The sequence below is a fragment of the Equus przewalskii genome, chromosome 16 (genome assembly GCF_037783145.1).
Source record: "Equus przewalskii isolate Varuska chromosome 16, EquPr2, whole genome shotgun sequence".
NCBI lineage: Eukaryota > Metazoa > Chordata > Mammalia > Perissodactyla > Equidae > Equus > Equus przewalskii.
Window position 1 is genome coordinate 27,031,940 of NC_091846.1, and position 18,450 is coordinate 27,050,389.

The window sequence follows — 18,450 nt, forward strand, 5'->3', positions numbered from 1 at the left end:
TCTCAGGACTGCCCTGTGATGGGCGTGCCTGTCCCACGGACCTTGCCTCTCTGTCTCTCCGTTTCCCTGTCCTTGCAATAGTGATTCCCAGGGTTCAGAGTTGACCGTGCAAATACTGTTAGCAATAATCAATAATTTCCATTCCATCATGCTACAGTTAAAATCTGTGAGCTAAGGAGAGAAGAGAATTGAGAGAACCTATAACACAGGATAATATGTGCACATCCATCAGCTGAGCACTAGAACTATGTTTAAAGTTATGCCATTAATACATTAGGTGTTATAACTTAGTGTTATTGTTACTCATAGGTTTATTTATTATAAAGTGAAATTAAGTATTCAGCTTTTATTTAGAGACTTCAGTGTAAATGGGGGGAAAAAACTGCAGCTCTTTCCCCATTTTTTTTTTGGAGGATAGTACATGTAAAAGAACAGAATGGATAAGGATTCACAAATATATACAGCTTGATAAAAATAATAACATAATTATTTAATATAAACAACTACAGTGTCCTGAATTTTAGGCATGGTAGTAAAAAACTTATTGTGTAATTCTTTCCTTTTTACAATGAGTTTTTTTACATACACTCTCGTATTCAACAGCCTTGTATTACTACTCTTTCTCATTTATGTGTGAGTAGACAAAGGCTCAAAGAAATTAAATGCCTTGACTGTAGTCACCCCTCTAGTAAGTGGAGAAAGTAAGATATTACCCTAAGATCTTAAACTGACGCTAAAATAATCATCACAACAAAAACAATAAACCCTAATGATAATGTGAAACACCAAAAGAGAAGGCATCTGTTTTTATTTTGTCCTCTACCATCTTTTGAATTTCCATTTGGATATCTGAATGGTGTGTGTGTGGGGGGGGGGGGTGTGTGTGTGGGTGTGTGTGTGTGAGTGATCACACATAGGCACATACTCACATGCAGGGACACTTTTGGATGAAGAATAGTAGGGGTCAACATTATCAGTTTAGCAATCCAAGTGTCCAGGATGATGCTTGAGTATCCTACATGCATTAACTTACTTTATCCTCAAAGCTGTTATTATCACAGTATTCCCGTAAGTAAATCGAGGCTAAGAGAGATGAAGAAACATTCCTGAAGTTACAGAGTGGGTCAGTGGTAGATCAGACCTTTTACAAATGTCATTGCTCATGTTTCTGATCATTAGCTGTGAGTCCCTCCTGCATGCCAGTCATGGTAATAGGTATTTCTATGTAACCCTCACAGCAGCCCTACTAGGTGGATACTGTTATCCCCTTTTTTACAAATGGGGAAATTGAGACTTGAGAGATGAAATAATTTGCTGAAGAGCCCGTGACTAATCATAACACACCAAAAAGCCACGGGGAAAAGGTGTGTGACGTGTGTCCGTGACTCTGATGTTCATGTTTCCTCTACTTTCAGGAGCTCCGGAATGCTCAAAGTGAACAGCTCATGGGCATCCGCCGAGAAGAAGAAATGGAAATGTCAGATGATGAGAATTGTGACAGCCCTACTAAAAAACTGAGAGTCGATGAATCAGGTAATGCTGTAACTGCCATGTACCCGCGAGGTATCGTAATGATCTTCCTAATCTTAGGTGGGGTATACGTATCAGGAGATGGTCACATAACTCATTTTTATGTGAGTTATACTAAACTTTCATCTTTGAGTGACTCTGCTTTTATTAATAGAATTTTAAACTCCTTCTTAGGAACATGGTGATTTAAATTGCTCCAGTTGTTTCTCTAGACGTAGGTCTGGGGCCGTTATACTTTTTTTTCAGGGATATTTGCCTGTTACCATAAAAATCCTTTTCCAGAGTATGGCAGCCACCACTGATGCTGAAATAGAGATAAAATTTGGTTTCATACTTCTTACATGGGAATTGTTTAATCCCTAAAGAAGCTTTTTAGCCTCTGAGCCAAAGTGCTGGAGAAATAGACTTTTTTCCAATAAAGCTTACCCAACCTGTAATCAAAGAGTGGCCCATTTCGTGCCAAGAAAGGGGCATCACTCCTTGAGTTGTAAAATGGAGAGAAGCATAAAGAGAACCTTGCTTACTCTGCTCTCCCTAATCCAAGATGCAGATTTAAAACTCTCTCCAGGAGTTACATGGAAATTCCTTGGTGTTGTAAAAGCAGGCAAAGAAAGTGCTCACTCAAACCTAGGAGACACCAAGGGAGACTGCTTGTCCAAGGGGAAGAGAGTTGTCTAAAGGGCCTAGGAAAAACCACAATTGCACCATGGCCCAAAAAGAAAATTAGAGGAATGGCATAGATTTGATCTGTCTCTTCTTATGTATCAGTGAATAAAACACTCGCCTGTCTCAGGCTTTTTAACAAAGGTTCAGGTGACCAGGAACAGAGGATCTTTGCTAATTCATTGGTAGAAGCCAAAATCAAAATTCCAAAATGGTCAGGTCATCAAGATTGCAAAGTGGTCAGAATGCTCTGTTTCGCTGGGGCTGTAGAAGAGAATGCCAGAGGTGTAATGATGATCGCAAGCAAAAGCTCCTGCATCCAGGATATACAGAAGGGAGTTTAATTTCCTTAGAGCAGTGGTTCTTAAAAGTGTGGTTCCCAGTCTGGCAACATCAGCATCACCTAGGAACTTATAAGAAATGTAAATTTTCAGACCCTACTCAAGAGCTAGGGATCAGAATCTCTAGGGGAGGCAGCGGTGGAAAGTGAGATCCAGCAATCTGATTTCAGCCCTCCAGGCAATTCTGATGCATGCTAAAGTTCGAGAACCACTGCCTTAGAAACTTTCCTTTTCATCCTCAAATTCCGTTCATTTAAATTTTTTAGAAGCTTAGCATAAAAGAAGGCATCATGCCACTGTTTTTTGAAGCCGTATATCCTTTGTCTGAAAAATGAACCTAGTATTTATGTGTCAATGTATGTCTCTTATTAAGCTGATAGATTTCTCAGGACCACTTGATTATTGGGTTTAGATTTGCTTCCTTGAGGAAACGCCTTCCTTCCAGCATTTCTATTCTGCATACTTTCACAGGTCAAAAGAAAACAGTTTTAGTATGATTTTCTTAAATTCAGTGAGATCTTACCATAAATAAATAAATACAACTTTTTCTCAAAAAGCTTCCATCGTTTTTGAAGTTTCTAGATGAGGGACAAGTTTACATGAAACTTGGATCCTTAATATCCTTATAAGGTAGGTGTGTAAGAAAAGAATTGAGTCAATCAGAAATTCTGATTGGAACCTGTGGCTTTTATTATTTTTTGGGTAACATTTCTTTCTAAACAACCCATCAATTTCCCAAGTAAGAAATGTGTATAATTTCATAGCATGCTTGGGACGGGACAAGAATTATGACTCGAAACAGTAGGCTCACAGAGGAGATTTTACAGACACAGCAGCAAGATTATACCTGCTGGATCAGTGCCTGATCTCTGCTGCGGAAGAAACCAGAGAAGCCAAGGACCTCTCCCCTCGGCGGGGACCACAAGGGCCTCTCTGGAAGTTTGACTAAGAGCCCACTTCCCAGACCTCTCTTGGTTTTTCCCCAGGCATCTGAGAAGAGCCTGAAGCAGGACCTGAACTTTTAGAAACTTCCGCCAGGCTTGTTACTTGGTCAGCAGAATTAATGAACACAACACAGGGCATACTCTATGCCAAGAGCTGAAGGAAGAGATGAAAGAACTGGAGTTCAAATGCCAGGCCCCGAGGAGTTCAAAGTCTTTTCCATGCTTGTCAAAATGAGATGAGCCAGAGAAGAGGCGTGTGCCTTATGAGGAAAGCCAGGACTGATTAGAGGGAAGGGAAAGCAACTAACCTTTTTTATTCCGCTGGGCCCTGAAGATCCTGCCAAAAGGGAGACCGTTGTTTCTCTTTCGGCCGCGCATATTTGGGGACACAGCCTGACAGCAAGAATTCCCATCTGGTCTTTTGACCAAGCCTCAGAGGGATCCTTGCAAACTGCTGTTTGAAGGAGGGATCCAGCTGCTTGGCCTGAGGGAAACACACCTTTAGGTGACATGTCACTCATTTTAGGTACAGATTTGCATCATCCGTCACCCACAAACAGGCCTCTCAAAATGTAGCACTCTACTTCACTGCTGGGAATTGCCAAATGCCGAAGCAGCGGTAAAAGTCTCCATCCTTGAAAGCATCACTTACCCTTTTCCTTTGTGCTAAAACAGGGAGATTTTGCCTCAGAACTCCTGAGCTGACTCAAGAATTCTTGGAATTTCCAAGGGAGAACATCCTTCACGGAGCCTCCCGCCTGTGGGTGTCCGGCTGCACCTCCCGCAAGATGCTTGACTTTGGTCCACGGGGGTTGGCTGTGTTCTTCATCTCCCTCCTAGAACAAAAACTAACCAGTACAGGTTTATTTCTGAGGGGAAAATGGAGAGACTTGACTTAGTTTGGTTTCTAGAAGAGGCACCGTTTACTATGTGAGGGCTTGTATGATACCCTGGGTTTGATTATTTTTTAAGTCAAAGTTTTCCAATATATCACTGCTTTTCTGGTTATGAAGAGAATTTCGTTGTACTTTGCTTTTTACCACATATAATAATTTACAGTGTGTCTGGCTGGCATGTCCCAGGACTGCTGTAACTACAGGCTAATTCTGGCAGGCAGCTCACTGCTCCTCATCACTTGACTCTTAAAGGGGAAATGGGGTTTGCTGAAGCAAAACCAAGATGCTGAGAAAAATGAAAATGAGTTTTGTTAATAACTTTGAAAATCAAGACAGATGTATCGAAGCATTCTTTCAAGCAGATTGGCATCCTTCTCCAAAGCCTGTGAAGATAATTTTTGATAAAAATTCAAATTTATTGTTGCATAGTCTGTCTCCCCTACTGGAATCAAGCCAGCCTTTAAAAGCCAGATCTGTCCCTTCTCCTCTCTTTCCCTCTCCCTCTGTCCCTCTCCTTTTATCACTCTCCTTCTCCCTCCCTCCAGGTTGGCAGTGGAGGTGGGGCAGGAGTGCACAAGGAAGAAAGAGAGGAAAAGAGGAAGTCTGTCCTAGATCGAAAATCCCCCAGTGGCAGAACCCGATTAGTGTTAGCGTTGTAAGAGTTAAATGAGTCAGTGCGTGTCAAGCCCTTCCCACTGTACTCACAGTGTTGAGGACATAATAAGGACTCAGTAACTGGCAACTCCGTTTCTTAGTCATCCTCCAGCACCTGGCCCTGGGCTTTCACTAAGTAAGTGCTCAATAAAAGTTTGTTGTCTTCAGTTGCATATTCCCTTCTCCTGGTCTTTCTGTTTTGATACCATTGTCCCATAAGTTGATAGGAAGATGGTACTCCTAAGAACATTTGCTCTAATTAAATTTAAATTCCAAGCATTAAGAAGCATGTTTAAACAAAGACTATTCATTGCCCCAAAATTTTCAGAACTTTTATGCATACAGAATTCAGTGCCACGTGCTGAATAGACTGTGGCCCAGGAGTGAAACTCAGCCTCATTCTAATTATCAACAAACGTTTGTCAGCACCTTCTTGCGTTCAAGGCGCTGTGTACCCAAGGGATATGGCGAGGGTTAGATGAAGTCTACCCTGCCCTCAAGGGTATGAGACACTTTATGAAAGGGAGAAATAAACATTTTAAATTAATAAAAATACAGTGCCTGATGCCAAATATGTTCTAAAGCCATTAATTTAAATTCAATAACCAAAATGAACATCACTATCCAGCGTATGTACCTCATCCAATATTTAGTGAGTATACATTGAACACACATCTTGGAAGAGTAAAACGAAAACATCCCTTGCTTCATAGGCAACCCCTAAACCACTCCATAGTGCACAAACAAATGTTCTTGGATTTTAATGACACCTCATTTAAACTCTGAGACCTTTATAGGAGCAAGCACTCTTTTAATCATGAAGAGTGTTTTCTGGGTTGTGAATTTTCCATGGAAACTCACCACAACATAGGTACAGATTTTTTTCTTTTAATTTCAGTAAGTCAAACAAGGATTTCCCAAATCTTTTAGCCAACCAAGTCAAATGAGGGACTCGTAATTAGGTTCCATTGGAATTAGCGCTATTCAGTCTGTCTGAATAGGTTTATATGTTGCTGGAAGCTTTAGGTTAGAAAAAGTTACTAAGAAGGTTCTCTCTGGCTATCTGCTTGATCTCTTTGAACACCCAGACTGCCATCGTCTGTCTGTCTGTGTAAACTGATTTAGTTTATTTCCTGCATGAGAGTGTTTTTGAAAGATATAAAGGATGCCCAACAGGGAGGTTACAGTCAGGCACAAGCCTGAGAAGAGGCTCGGCGCTGCCCCCAGCACCAGCCTGGGCGCAGAAGGAAGGGGCTGTTGAGTGCCAGACCAGGGTTGTGCAGCCGACTGATGGGGCCAACTGAAGGGGGCCGCGTACCTCGAAGCTTCTGGAAACGTCCTTTTAGGAAACATTGAATGTGATCTAAGCAGGTTTGCTCTGGAGTGGCTCACAACTCTGCAGAGGACAAGAGCATTCAGACATGGAAAGGGAGGTGGCGTAGTCCAAGGCCACATGCCGGGGGCTGAGCTCCCTGCACCGGCAGACCCCAAAGGCAGGAGCGTCAGCAGTGAGAGGAAATTTGGAAGGATAAGCTGTTGGTAGACTTCTGTTTTCACATGTTTCCGTTTCACCTGAAGGAGAAACAGAGCAGGGTGGACATCCATCAGCAACCACCGGATTAAAAACAAGCGTTTTATTTTCAACCACAACAAAATGTCTTCTGGGAACCCAAGTGCCACACAAAGAAATGTGATTAATTAAAACTAATGTGGCTCCAAGATGATGAAATAAATCCTCTGAGGTGGGCTGAGTAGCCTGCTTCATTCCTAAACTCTTGAAATAGAGCTTCATTTATAAGGAGCCAAAGCTTTTTCTCTGTTTCTTCCTTTTTTAGAAATCTTGCTAATCTTGCCAAAGGAATTCAAATAAATGTTTGCTTGGCATAGATTTTTCAGTTCCCTGCTTTTATGTACAGTTACAGTTCCCTTTTCATAATGGACATACTTCCGAAAAGGATAGAAATCATTTCTTTTGGTAAATGTCTTACCTTTTAAATGCAAGAGACAGCTGGTGTTAAATTGATCCTGTAGCATAGGATTCCTTTGTAATGCATGCACTCCTTCTGCCCATCCAGGCTGTGTTTATCTGTTTTGTAAATTTACATTTGGAGCCCAAAGTGTGTTTCAGCTTAACCCCCTTAAAATCTTATTTTTATGTAGCACCTGACAATGTCATATGCCTGACATCTCTCTCTGTATGCACAAGTTTTCCATAATCATGTGTTTCATGTAAAATTGATTTGTGCTGCTGGAGCTGCATTGTGTCTGGGAGACCATGGATTTTCCCCAACACTCGAAGCAGTCAGCTGTGCTACACCTCCATAAAACCCAGTTGAGCCCTCGCTGAGGTTCTCAGATAGTCCACACCTGGTCCATACTAGCCTGGAGCTGGGTGGGTTCTCTGAATGGTTTCCTATGTGACAGCCCAGCACACGGTCCCAGCTGCGTTTGCAGAGCAGACTCCAGGTCTGTTAAGCCTGGCCCCTTGCCTAGTGACGTGAGGCCCTGGAGCTGGGCGAAGGGCTTGGGTTGATGGGCAGTTGGCAGGCAGAGGAGAAAAGTTGAGGAAGTTAAGGGCCAGTCTTCAGAGAGGGAGAACCACAGAGACTTTGACCTGGAAAAGTGTAGACACCTGGCCAGTGAGCAGCAAGAGGTCATGGCATGACCACGGGTGCCGAGCCCTCGGGGCTCTGATGCCTCTCCACTGCCAGGAGCACCGTGACCTAGAGTACAGTTTATTATGTTTTCTGGGCATTTTGTTCTGATAAGGTTTGATACAGGATCATTACATAGGGGAGTAGATTTAATCCTGTTTTCTTAGCAGGCTGTAAGGACACTGAGGGAATATTTATGTAATAAGATGCAAAGTTGCTATGGAAAATACTATAGCAACCTAACATCTTCCCAGAGCCAGGCAGCCACTTGTAACAGCAATCTAAATTTACATTTATTTTAGTGTCATTTTATCTACACTCTTAGTATCTCACTCTGACAGGATGTTAAAATATGTTTTCAGCTTGCATTTGAGCAAAATTAACACAGTGTTGTTGGAATTTAAGTGTGGCTTGTACAACTTCTGGAAAAAAATCAGAATATTTTCAAGGGAGTTTAGATGACAGAATCTGGGTAAGTTTGTTTTCTTTTTTTCTTTCCTAAACATAGGAAAGAATCTCTTAGTAGCCTAATTTTTCCTTTTAGTTTGTAAATGATAGTAGGAATTTCTGATTATGAAAAGGGGTTATCCTTTTCAACATTGACGTAATTTGTCTATTCCTCATCTGTGATTCTATTGATGCTTATAGAAAACACTTTTAGTAGATCAGCGCATTGCGTTCCAGCAGCATGTAACATTTTAAAAATAAAATCTGTTTTTCATGTAAAAATAATACCTGGTCATTTTAGAAAATCTAATGATTTAAGAATAACAAAAGAAGAGAATAAAACTGTGTTCATTATAACACTACAAAAGACTGGTTTCTATGTTTTTTCTCCTGCACAGCCTAACTGTATAAGCATTTTCCATGTATTTTTTAAAGCTCAGAAACAATAATTCTACCTGATTTTGTTTTCAGTCAGGCCTCCTTGAGTAACAGGTGAATATTTCTTTTTTAAAAAAAGCTTCCTTTTTCATATGTTAATGAAATAGAAAATATAGAGCAAATGAGTGTGTATCCTTTCTGGATCATAGACTCTTTCTCATGAACCTTTGGGAGTTGAAGCTATAATCTTTGAGGTGGTCAGAGTGGATACCTGAGGTCATTGAAAGGCTGATGACTGGACCAGCCCTCCACAAAGTATCTTTTAGGTTCCTTAAATGTGAGTGTGGCAGAGAAGCTAGAGATATGTAGCCGGTCAGTAGTGGAAAGATAGTAGCTATTGATTTTCTTCTGTGCCTCCCCATCTAAAATCTTAAAGTGTGACTATAACACTGTTGAAGTGGGACATTGGCCAAAAAAATCAATACCAGACCATATTAAAACATACACTGTTACCAACTTCTTAGCTCTGTGATATACTGTTTACGAGCATCATTGTCCCAGTTCTCCTATGCTTTTATATTGCATTGTTCATCAAAACACAGTTGGTGACATAAAGTTATTATACCTTGACTCCTAACACTGTTGCCCGTGAGCTTCATTAATCAAAGACCTGAATATGCTGGGTCTACTGTATGAGTACAGAAAGTGAGGACAAGAGGACGTCCTGTAGAAATCCAGTTAGCCATACACAGTTAAATGCCACATAACTAATGAAAAAAGTAATTGAAAGAAGTAATTACTTTCTTCCTTTTCTCAGAAATTCCACCTGCCAGGATATGATACTTATAGTTAGAAGCTCTGGAAATTGAAGTTTATAGCAATTTAAAAATTACTATCATAGTAAGCTCTCCCATATCTAAATGGCTTAGAGACTCTTCTTTTTCACTGGGGTGAATGTCCTTGATACCAAAGAGGGACTAAGTGCTCAGCAACTGTTCTCCCCAGTTCCAGGAGACAATGTGTGAAGGCTTCTGAGAAGTGACCAGAGAGGGGAAGTTTTATTTTAGACTCTGCATCAATAGCAAAGAAGTGAAGAGAAACATTTCTGGAGCAGAAGTTGCAAGACAGAGTCCATTAATCGTAGTGCTTCAGGCAGGGTGTTGCGGGTTCCTTAATGAACCCACTGTAACTTCTAGAGCTGCTGTCCCAGAGGCCTTTCCTTCCCCTGGGGCATGATGGGTCATTGCCATTTGAGGCAATTACCTAAATATTCAGTGATCGGGATTACTTTGGAAACACATAAATATCTAACAATAGGCTATTGGTTAATTAATCATATATCCATAAGCAACCTTGGAAAAAATCATGTTTTAAAGACTATATAATGGCATGAGAGAAGATTCTCAATATATTGCTAAGTCATAAAAGCAGTTACAAATTAATATACAGATATTCCAGTTGTGTGTTTGTGTCATGTTCATAATTTATATGTTAGAGGAAAATCTGTAAGGATATAGGTCAAAATACTCAGTGATTATTTCTAGATGGTGCGATTACAGGTGATTTTTTTTCTCCTTTGTGCATCTCAAAAATGTCCACAGTATATACAAGTTTTATTTTAATTAAACTATAATAAATACTGGTTTAAAAAATACTAGGAGAATCTGTGGTAACCTTCATGTTGATTGAGGAATACCACCTGACCATTTCCAACCATTCAGGAGAGTCAAAAGTAGTAACAAATGGTAACTAGCATCAGATGATGGAAGTTTATTGAACTGCCTTCTTTTGCTTTAAATTAGGAAATTTCCACATTTAATTTGCTATACTCTGGTTACCTCCCAAGGCCACATCGTCTTACAATTTCCTATTCCAAAAGCTGATCATCTTTGCATAATTATTAAATTAAAGATCCAAGGAATAATTCAAGTTCTAAACCAGGCAGACATGTTGAGTTCTTACCCACAGGAAGATTTGCAATGATTAAGGGTCTCTTCTAGACCCTTAGAAATCATCTGTACAACCTCCTCCTTTTTTCACAAATAGGAATATGCAGTCCCATATTGAGAAGTTGTGTTATTTGCCCAAGAGAGTAAATGAAAAGTCTAGAACTCAATACTAGTTTCCTTCTTTCCAGACTAATGACCTTTCTATGGCACCACTGAATTTTATGGGGAAAAAATCTCCAAAATATTCCTCAAATCCCTTAAGTGGCATCATAAGAGTCAGTAACCAAATAAAATCAACCAAGGATTTTGAATGCCTCATGTGCATGGCACCATGATGCCATTTGGAGTCAAAGGTAGACTGGAGACACTTATTGCCATAAAATGTTAACCCAGACAAAGCTGACTGGGGCTTGTGCTTAGTGTTCCCATTATTTTTTGTATTTTCTACTAACTAGAAAGAGATTGGCTTCGATATGGACAGTGCATCCAACAAACTGTTTTTAAGCCCATTCCAACAGAAATGCCAGCTTTTAAAAATATTCAGGAAATTGGCACAGTCCCTTCCTAGTTGAGTGATATTTATTTCCTGAAAAACAATCTGCTCTATGGCTTTAGGCGAGAAGAAGAAATGCTTTGAAGAGGTGAAGCAAATGCTTTGGGAAGGAGCCATGCCATGTCATGTATTTCCTTTGATAAACCACACACACTGTCACAACCCATGTTTTCCATTTCCTAACTCTCCATGAAGGTAAAGAGAAAAACAAAGATATTTCTCAAAACACAGGCACAGACTTGATGGTTGATCTGGAATGATCTGAGCTACAATATTAGCCCTTTGATTTCCCATCTCATCCCATGTTTTCTCTGCATCCCCAGGGCCTGGGAGAGCCTACCTGAAGACCAGTTCATTGGCTCTCCATCTAATTTCAAGACTTATTGAAGTGCTCTGCCTGCTTCCTTGTTCCTGAGGCTTGTCTTTATGAGATGTACCTCTCAATAAATCTTAAAAATAACAGTCTGAGGGAGAGCATCTACAATAATATCAATCTTATTGAGATGCACAGACTCAGGATAAGATCTTAGAAGTAATGTCTTCTCCTTCCCCACCCCATGTTCGAAATTAATGAGAAAAAAATGTGGTTTTTTACCCCCAATAATAGTTATCTGGAATGATGAATAAATTCTGCAAGTTTATACTGAGTGTTTTTTATAAATACAAGTTTTCAGGCACAACTTAAGTGACAACACATTTGGCAAATCTTTTGGAGGTTGGATAAGAGATTTCATTTTTCCTTTTGTGATTTACTGGTCAATTAAGAAATGTCTCCACCTGCTATACTAGACTTTTCCAGTGTAGTAATCTGAGCATCTTAAAGCCATCCATTTCTCTATCCTTAGCTCTTTGCCTCTATGAGTTATCTTGGGCAATGTCATAATACAAGGCAGTGATAAGATTAAAACCACAAATATTCAGTGAATTCTTACAATGTGTGTGGACCCATGGTATCATTTGTCTTGCAGTGCCAGATTAAGGGGAAAAATTAGCAAACAAAGTCTTAAAAGACTAATTGAGACTCAGTCTTTGATCTGAGAATATTGCTTATCTACTCTTAAAAATCCTAGTGGCGTATTATCAGAGTTCTCCTTTTCCTGGTCTGTACGGTGTCTGCTCTGTCTCAGACATCGCGCTCAAAACTAGCAGATAAACTCTAACATACAGAACTGTGAGAGCTGAGAGTATCTGAGAAGAAGTTGAGTAAATCTGTTAATCTGAATTCTGTTTTATCCCTGAAGAAGATTTTGTTTGTTTCTTTGTTTTAAACAAATAAGGGTGAAAACATTCTGAGGCGGGAGGACCTTTGACCCCATATGCCCCTTAAAGACTAGTTCAGGATCTTTTCTTCTCTGAATGGCCAGCACTTTGCATTGTGCACCGTAGGTGGACAACAGTTTGTTTAAATGAATGGGTAGGAAATTAAAACTAGGAAGAACTAATTTTTAATCTGTTAAAGGATTTTTTTCAGCTTCCACCAAAAAAAAAAAAAAAAAAAGAAAACCCTATTATCTAGTTAATCCTCACAGTATTAACCACATTTTTCAGATGAGGTCTAATGGAGATTTACTAAGTTGCTGCAAGTCTCATAACTGGCTTGTGGCTTTAGAGCCCCTTCGCTCTCTCTAATACCCCTCTGCCTCCCTCCTGTGTATAATCAGTGTCTACACGACTCTCTGAGGTTGACAGAAGCAGAAACGTGGGATGCAGAAGAGCATGGCCAGTGTTCCTCTGAGGACTACTGCTCCTTGGAAACGCCCGATGGTCCCCAAACCACCACATGCACTACTCATTCCTCTTGGAATTCTGCTTGCATAATTATATATCAGAGACCCTATATGTTGCTCTTGAGAGGAGGAAGAATGACATGTTCTTTCAGGTCATTAAATCATGGGGGACTGTGGCAAGATGAAGGATGGAGCTAAAAGGAAGAACAGCAAAGAAATAAGGTAACATTTGCAACGTTTCCCCCCTAGAACTAGGTTGAAATTATTGCAGATGGAAAATATATCTTAATTTTTTTCAGTAATTGAAAGTTGTTAAGTCCTTGGGCTTCTGAAATAGGAATTAAAACTTCACTGGGACTTTTTGCCCCTCCTATATAACATTTAGGCTCCTAAGGAATATTATAATTGATGCCAGATCGTCAGCGCCATGTTAACAAGCACTTCATATAAAACCATCCATAGCGCCTTCTCTCTCATGTTCAATAAAAAGCTAGTAACAAGAGAGCTGCTTTCTCAGAGGAATTCTTTTAACCTTTCAGAAACAAAATATTTCATGCTAATTCCTGCTTAATTGGAGGGAAGTCATTTCTTTAAAATCATTGAATATGAGTTTGAAGTCTGTTCCATCCCTGACCTCTTTAATTCAATCAAGGTCACCTCATAAACTTCCCCAAACAGCTCTATTTCTCAATTAGAAAAGGGGTAGAGCTGTTTAAAAGCATTTAGGGTTTAATTAATAGTGCTTAACTGGGGCTTCAGCACTTGCAGAGCTTTTATAAGGAGTTGCTAGTGAGAATAAAACATTGCTACCTGAAAAATTATACTCATCAGAAACTAAAAACAAATCATTTTAATGAGCAAAGTAAAACCTGCTTTTTATGGGAATGTGAGAAAGATTATCATGCTCAATATATAGAGGGTTTTAATATCTGAACAACTCTCTCCTAGGGAAAAATTGCTATAATTTAACCATCTAGACAGTTTTGAAAATACGTGCACTTTTCTTGCCTAAGAACTGCGAGAAGATGAATGCTGAGTTTGTCGGAGCAGGATTTTATAGCACTCAAGCTCTGGGGATGAAAAGAAGTGATGAGAAGATGGGTCCAGCTGAAGAATGTGAACTGGAGCCATCTGAACGGATGAGACATCAACAGATCTGAAAATAAGTTTTGGGGAGGCTCCCTGCCACGTTTCCCTCCCATTTTCTGGGCCTGACTGAGGAATACCAAGCTCACCTTGATGATCTTTCGAAGATTCAGTCCTTTGCCTGGTCAGATCGTTAGAAAGCCTCTGAGAAAGTGGCCTCCATGGGTGAGAATGGGTGTCCCTGGAAGAGAAAGTTTAGAGTCACTGAAGAGGGTGAAGGAATCACTTTGAACCATATACGGTCAGAGGCCCCTTGAGGATCTTATTTTTGTTTCCATCGTGGCTTGGCAAATGACGTCCCATCCCTAAGCCTCAGCTCTCTCAGTAGTAACATAAGTCTCATCCTAAGCGAGTTTCTCAAGGTTGTAAGAAATAACCAATTAAGGGATTCCGTGGCATTTTGCAAATACCAGGTACTGTGGCGGTGTGGAGAATTGATACCAGTGAGCAATCACAGGAGCCGTAAATGAGTGACTCTCAGCCCTGGCTGCACGTGAGAAAGACCTGGGAAACTTTATACAAATACCAACGCCTGGGGTTCAATACCCAGGCATCTATGTTATTAAAATACTCCTCAGGTGATTCTGATGCACAAAGGATGGAAACCCACCAGCATGTAACATGAGGATTGATGGCCGTTGATAATAGGTGGGAAAGAAGGGAAAAAAAAGAAAGGTTGAGGTAAGGTAATAAAATATGAGACCCAGAAGAAAATAAAAATGGAATAAAAGATAAAAATGTTTAGTGGAAAGGAAGTGACTGACAGAGGCAACAGTAAGGGACCAAAGAAGGAAGAAATGAAAGGGCGGTCATCTGTTAAAGTATGGCATACATGGCACAGGTGGAGATGTCCCCTCATCATGTCTGCACGAGGTGCATCTGAAGTGTCCTTTGATTAAAACGAAAAAAGTCTAGTTGGGAGGAAAGAAAAAATGAAGGTAGCCTGATGCAGAAATACGTGATGAGAGCCAAGGACAGAGTCTCTGCTTTTCTCTGACTCTAGGAGAACAGCCAGAGACTGTTCTCATCCATCAGTGGTGAGAGTGGGATGCAAGGATGCCTGGGCATTTGCCAAAGAGAGAAGCCTCTGAGGACCTAGCAACTGGTGTCGGGAGAGTGTAGTGTGCATGCAGGACAGGCCTCCTCTCCCGCAGTGAGAGGCTGGTCCGAGGGCCCTCCGTCAGGGGTCATGGGTCCTCACAGAGCACCGAGGTTCAGCCAGGCCTCTCCTGGGTGCATGCCACAAGTCTGCTGCAGCAGGAACTGTCTCCAGAAATATGGCAAAGAAAGGTGATACACAACAACAACTAGTAGGTTAGAAAAATGTCTTTCGGAGACACTGCCTGGAGGATCTATGAAAGCATTCAGTCACAGTATCCTCACGGGAGAGTCAGTAAGCAGCATTCAGAGAGGAGCAGGTAGAGAGATTAATGAAATGTGAGAAAGCAAGGCAGATGACAGAGCATCCTAAAAGGCCATGTTGGATGGTGAAAGCTGGAGAGGAGAAGCTTCTCCCAATAACAGAAGCTGTTAGAAAAGTCTGAGAGAAAGCAGACGTCAAAAAATAATGAGAGTTATGAAGAAAGCATGAGGAATTGAGGATCTGGCCCCTAAAGTCCAGGGAAGTAGTCCCAAAACTTTGGCATGCATTAGAATCACCCTAGAAACTCGCTAAAGTGCACATCCCCAGGCCCTATTCCAGAAACTCAGATTCAGAGAGTCTGAGAGGGGTCCAAGAATGCTCACTTGAGAGATACCAAGGTAGGACAAATGGCTGCATGTGGAACAAACTTTGGGGAGTACTGGCCTCGAGATAGCAATTAGTTGTTCATACCAGTTTCATTCTACCTTGGTTATGTCTTTAAAGAGGATGGGGATTCTTTTTGTCCTAATGCCAGGCACGAATAATTGTGTGGAAATCAGTCTCCACTCTGGTGTTGAGGGACCTGGGGAGGAGGTGACTTCATGGGCAGCCCCAGCCTAGCACTGCCCACCACTTTCCACCAAGCTTCTAAGCAAAGTCTTGGTTCCCACTGGGTAGACCGAATAATTAGAGTTTATATAAGGCCCAAAAATGGAGAGAAAGAGAAGGTTTTCCATTTGACTCATCTTTGTTATCCTAAGTATTTGGTGTTTTAAAATAAAACCTTTGTGGGAAAAGTCACTCTTCCTTGCGAAGGGCAACGCCTGGGACTGAGAACACTGTCTGTGTGGGCTGACCTTCATTCACATTTCAGAGTGTGGATGTGTTTTATGTTTTAGAAACCACTGGTTCCTGTGTGTGTGTGTGTGTGTGTGTGTGTGTGTGTGTGTAGGGGGTCAGTAGAAGTAGGAAAACATCAATTCTTGAGGTTTCTTGAAGAAAATTAGAAGAGACCATTTGTTAAAAGGGAAAGAAATCTGCAAGTTGGGAGGAGAAAGAGGTGATGGTCCTTACGTTGCAGGAGATGAGGAAACGAGAGGAGTAATCCCTTCAGGGGAAGGGTCGCGTTGAAAGCTTCTCTCTGGACAAGACCAACTACTACTTGGGTGAAGTCGCACAGAGCAAGCCCCAGCTGTGGAGTCCTGTACCCAAGGGAGGGCACTGTGTGAGGGAGGAGTAACTGTTCCTGCAAATGAGTGTCATTATGTGATTTATCTTGGTCTGTCTAGGTCTGACTGCCCTAAAAAAGAATCGTTAAAGCCTTCAGAGGGTAGAAAACAGGTAGTCCTGTATCATGAAAGTCAAAATAGGGATTGAAAGTGAAAAAGAAAACAGAAATCTAATGAAAAGAAAATGAGTAGGAGGAAAATGTTCCTCTTCGTTGCCAGCTGCCCTGACATGGAGCCCCTAAGAACCCAGCCTCCTTTTTTCTCCCCACCGCTAACCTTGCCCTGTCAGCTTTGGCACCTTCTCCTTCTGGAGATTCCTTTGTGAAAGCAGTCTCCACTGTGTGGTGGCCCCACTCCTGTTTCCCTTAAGCTTATCAAAGCGTGAGCTGGACTTTAAGGCCCAGCCCAGCCCAGCCCAGCGCACGTTCTTCACGAAAGAGCAGTCGCTCAGCTCTCCGCTCCCAGCCAGAAGCCTCCTGTTCTTTTGTCCTACCACCACAACACACTGTGCAGAGAGCCCCTCGTGGGGCAGTTCTGTGTGGCTTCCACCAGGTCCACACCTGTAGTTGGTGCTTCCTGCAGCTGGGCAGGGAGCTGAGGTCAGGCGGGGCTGTGCTTAGCCTGGAGTGGGCACTCAGCTCACGTCTGCAGGAGTCCCCGCATGTGCTTCCTGAGGACTCTAAAGGCTCCTCTCACCCAGCACAGCATCCTTCACCAGCATTTTAAATGGCAGACTTACCCTGCGATTGGAAGAACTGAACGTGCCTCTTTCCTTGGCTTGTTTTCCTCTGAGGACAATGGGGGTCGTTGGGGGAGGTATCAGAGGACAGTGATGTCAGCGGGAAAGCAGTAAGGCATGATGTGAAGTCTCAATAGTGTCAACAGCCCAGCAGCACCTCATAGTCAGTGCCACTGGTGCAGACCACTTCGTTAGGAGGAGCTATATGGAGGGGATTTTTTTTCTGAGTCACCTGCTGCCAGTTGTGCCTCTAGACTCACATTTAAGCCATTATAATAACAGGATCTAGCTTACCTGCACTCTCCAAATTACCCTTATTCCACTGGCCTCACACAAAGATGGAAATAGACACTGCATTGTGCTTCTGTTTAGCTCTCCCTAATAACAGCTAATGCACAGACTGGAATACACAGTGCAAATATAAAATGTTATGTCAATGCTAAGTTGTAATAATAATAATCCTGAAAGAGTGTAGCAGAAGGAATTTCCCTGAGCAATTTGAGGAAGATTGCTGCTTCGGTGGGGATGCAGGTGTTACTGAAAAGCAGATCGATTGTGGTTTGTGGGTACTGTCGGAGGCTGTCCAGCAGGAGAGTGGCGGTGCAGCAGGCCCCGCACCATGCTTTTCAGCTCTGTGCCTGATCACTGAGAGGCACCGAGGGTGATGGCAGCCGCCAGACCCAGTGCTTTCATCTGGTTATCTGAGGGTGAGTCTGGTCCTTGTCTCTGGCCTTCCTCAGCCCATTCAGACCCTGGGGACAGGGCTCTATGGGAAGAGAGCCTCCGCCACCTTGATTCTAACTGACGGTATGGGACACTTAGAGAAGCAGGGCATTGATGCATTCGGATGGGTGGAGTGGGCACTCTAACTTTTGTCCTTCAGTAGTCCTGAGAGCAGTGTGAGTCCCTGGACACAGCTCTCTTAATGGAGCCTTCTTGACTACCTGAGCCTCAGAAGCTCCGTGGTTAGAGGCATTCTCTGTGGCCATTTCAGAGGAGACAGACGCAAGGCAGAAGGAGAGATCCCTAAGGGGTTTGAGTCAGGCCTCAAGACTGCCAGAAGGGTGAGTTTAACATCCACGTGGATCATTCCCAGACTCCTCGTGCAAAAGATCTATGTGTGTTTCTTTTAAAGAAAGGTCATCTCCGCTTTCCTAGGAGAGCCTCTCTCCAGCAGAACACTCCCCAAACAGAGCCAGGAGTGAAATGTTTTCCTCTCTTAGGAACAAATTAGCCA

At 42.0% G+C, this 18,450-nt stretch overlaps 1 protein-coding gene across 34 annotated transcripts in view; it reads left to right on the forward strand.

The window, feature by feature from the left end:
• ENOX1 (ecto-NOX disulfide-thiol exchanger 1) overlaps positions 1-18,450 on the forward strand; it is a 536,764-nt gene that overhangs the window by 426,276 nt on the left and 92,038 nt on the right. For all 34 annotated transcript variants that reach the window (XM_070578360.1, XM_070578374.1, XM_070578365.1 and 31 more), the window contains one exon: positions 1,416-1,533. In XM_070578360.1, coding sequence (XP_070434461.1) covers positions 1,416-1,533 — 118 coding nt within the window. The remainder of the gene's footprint in view (positions 1-1,415; positions 1,534-18,450) is intronic.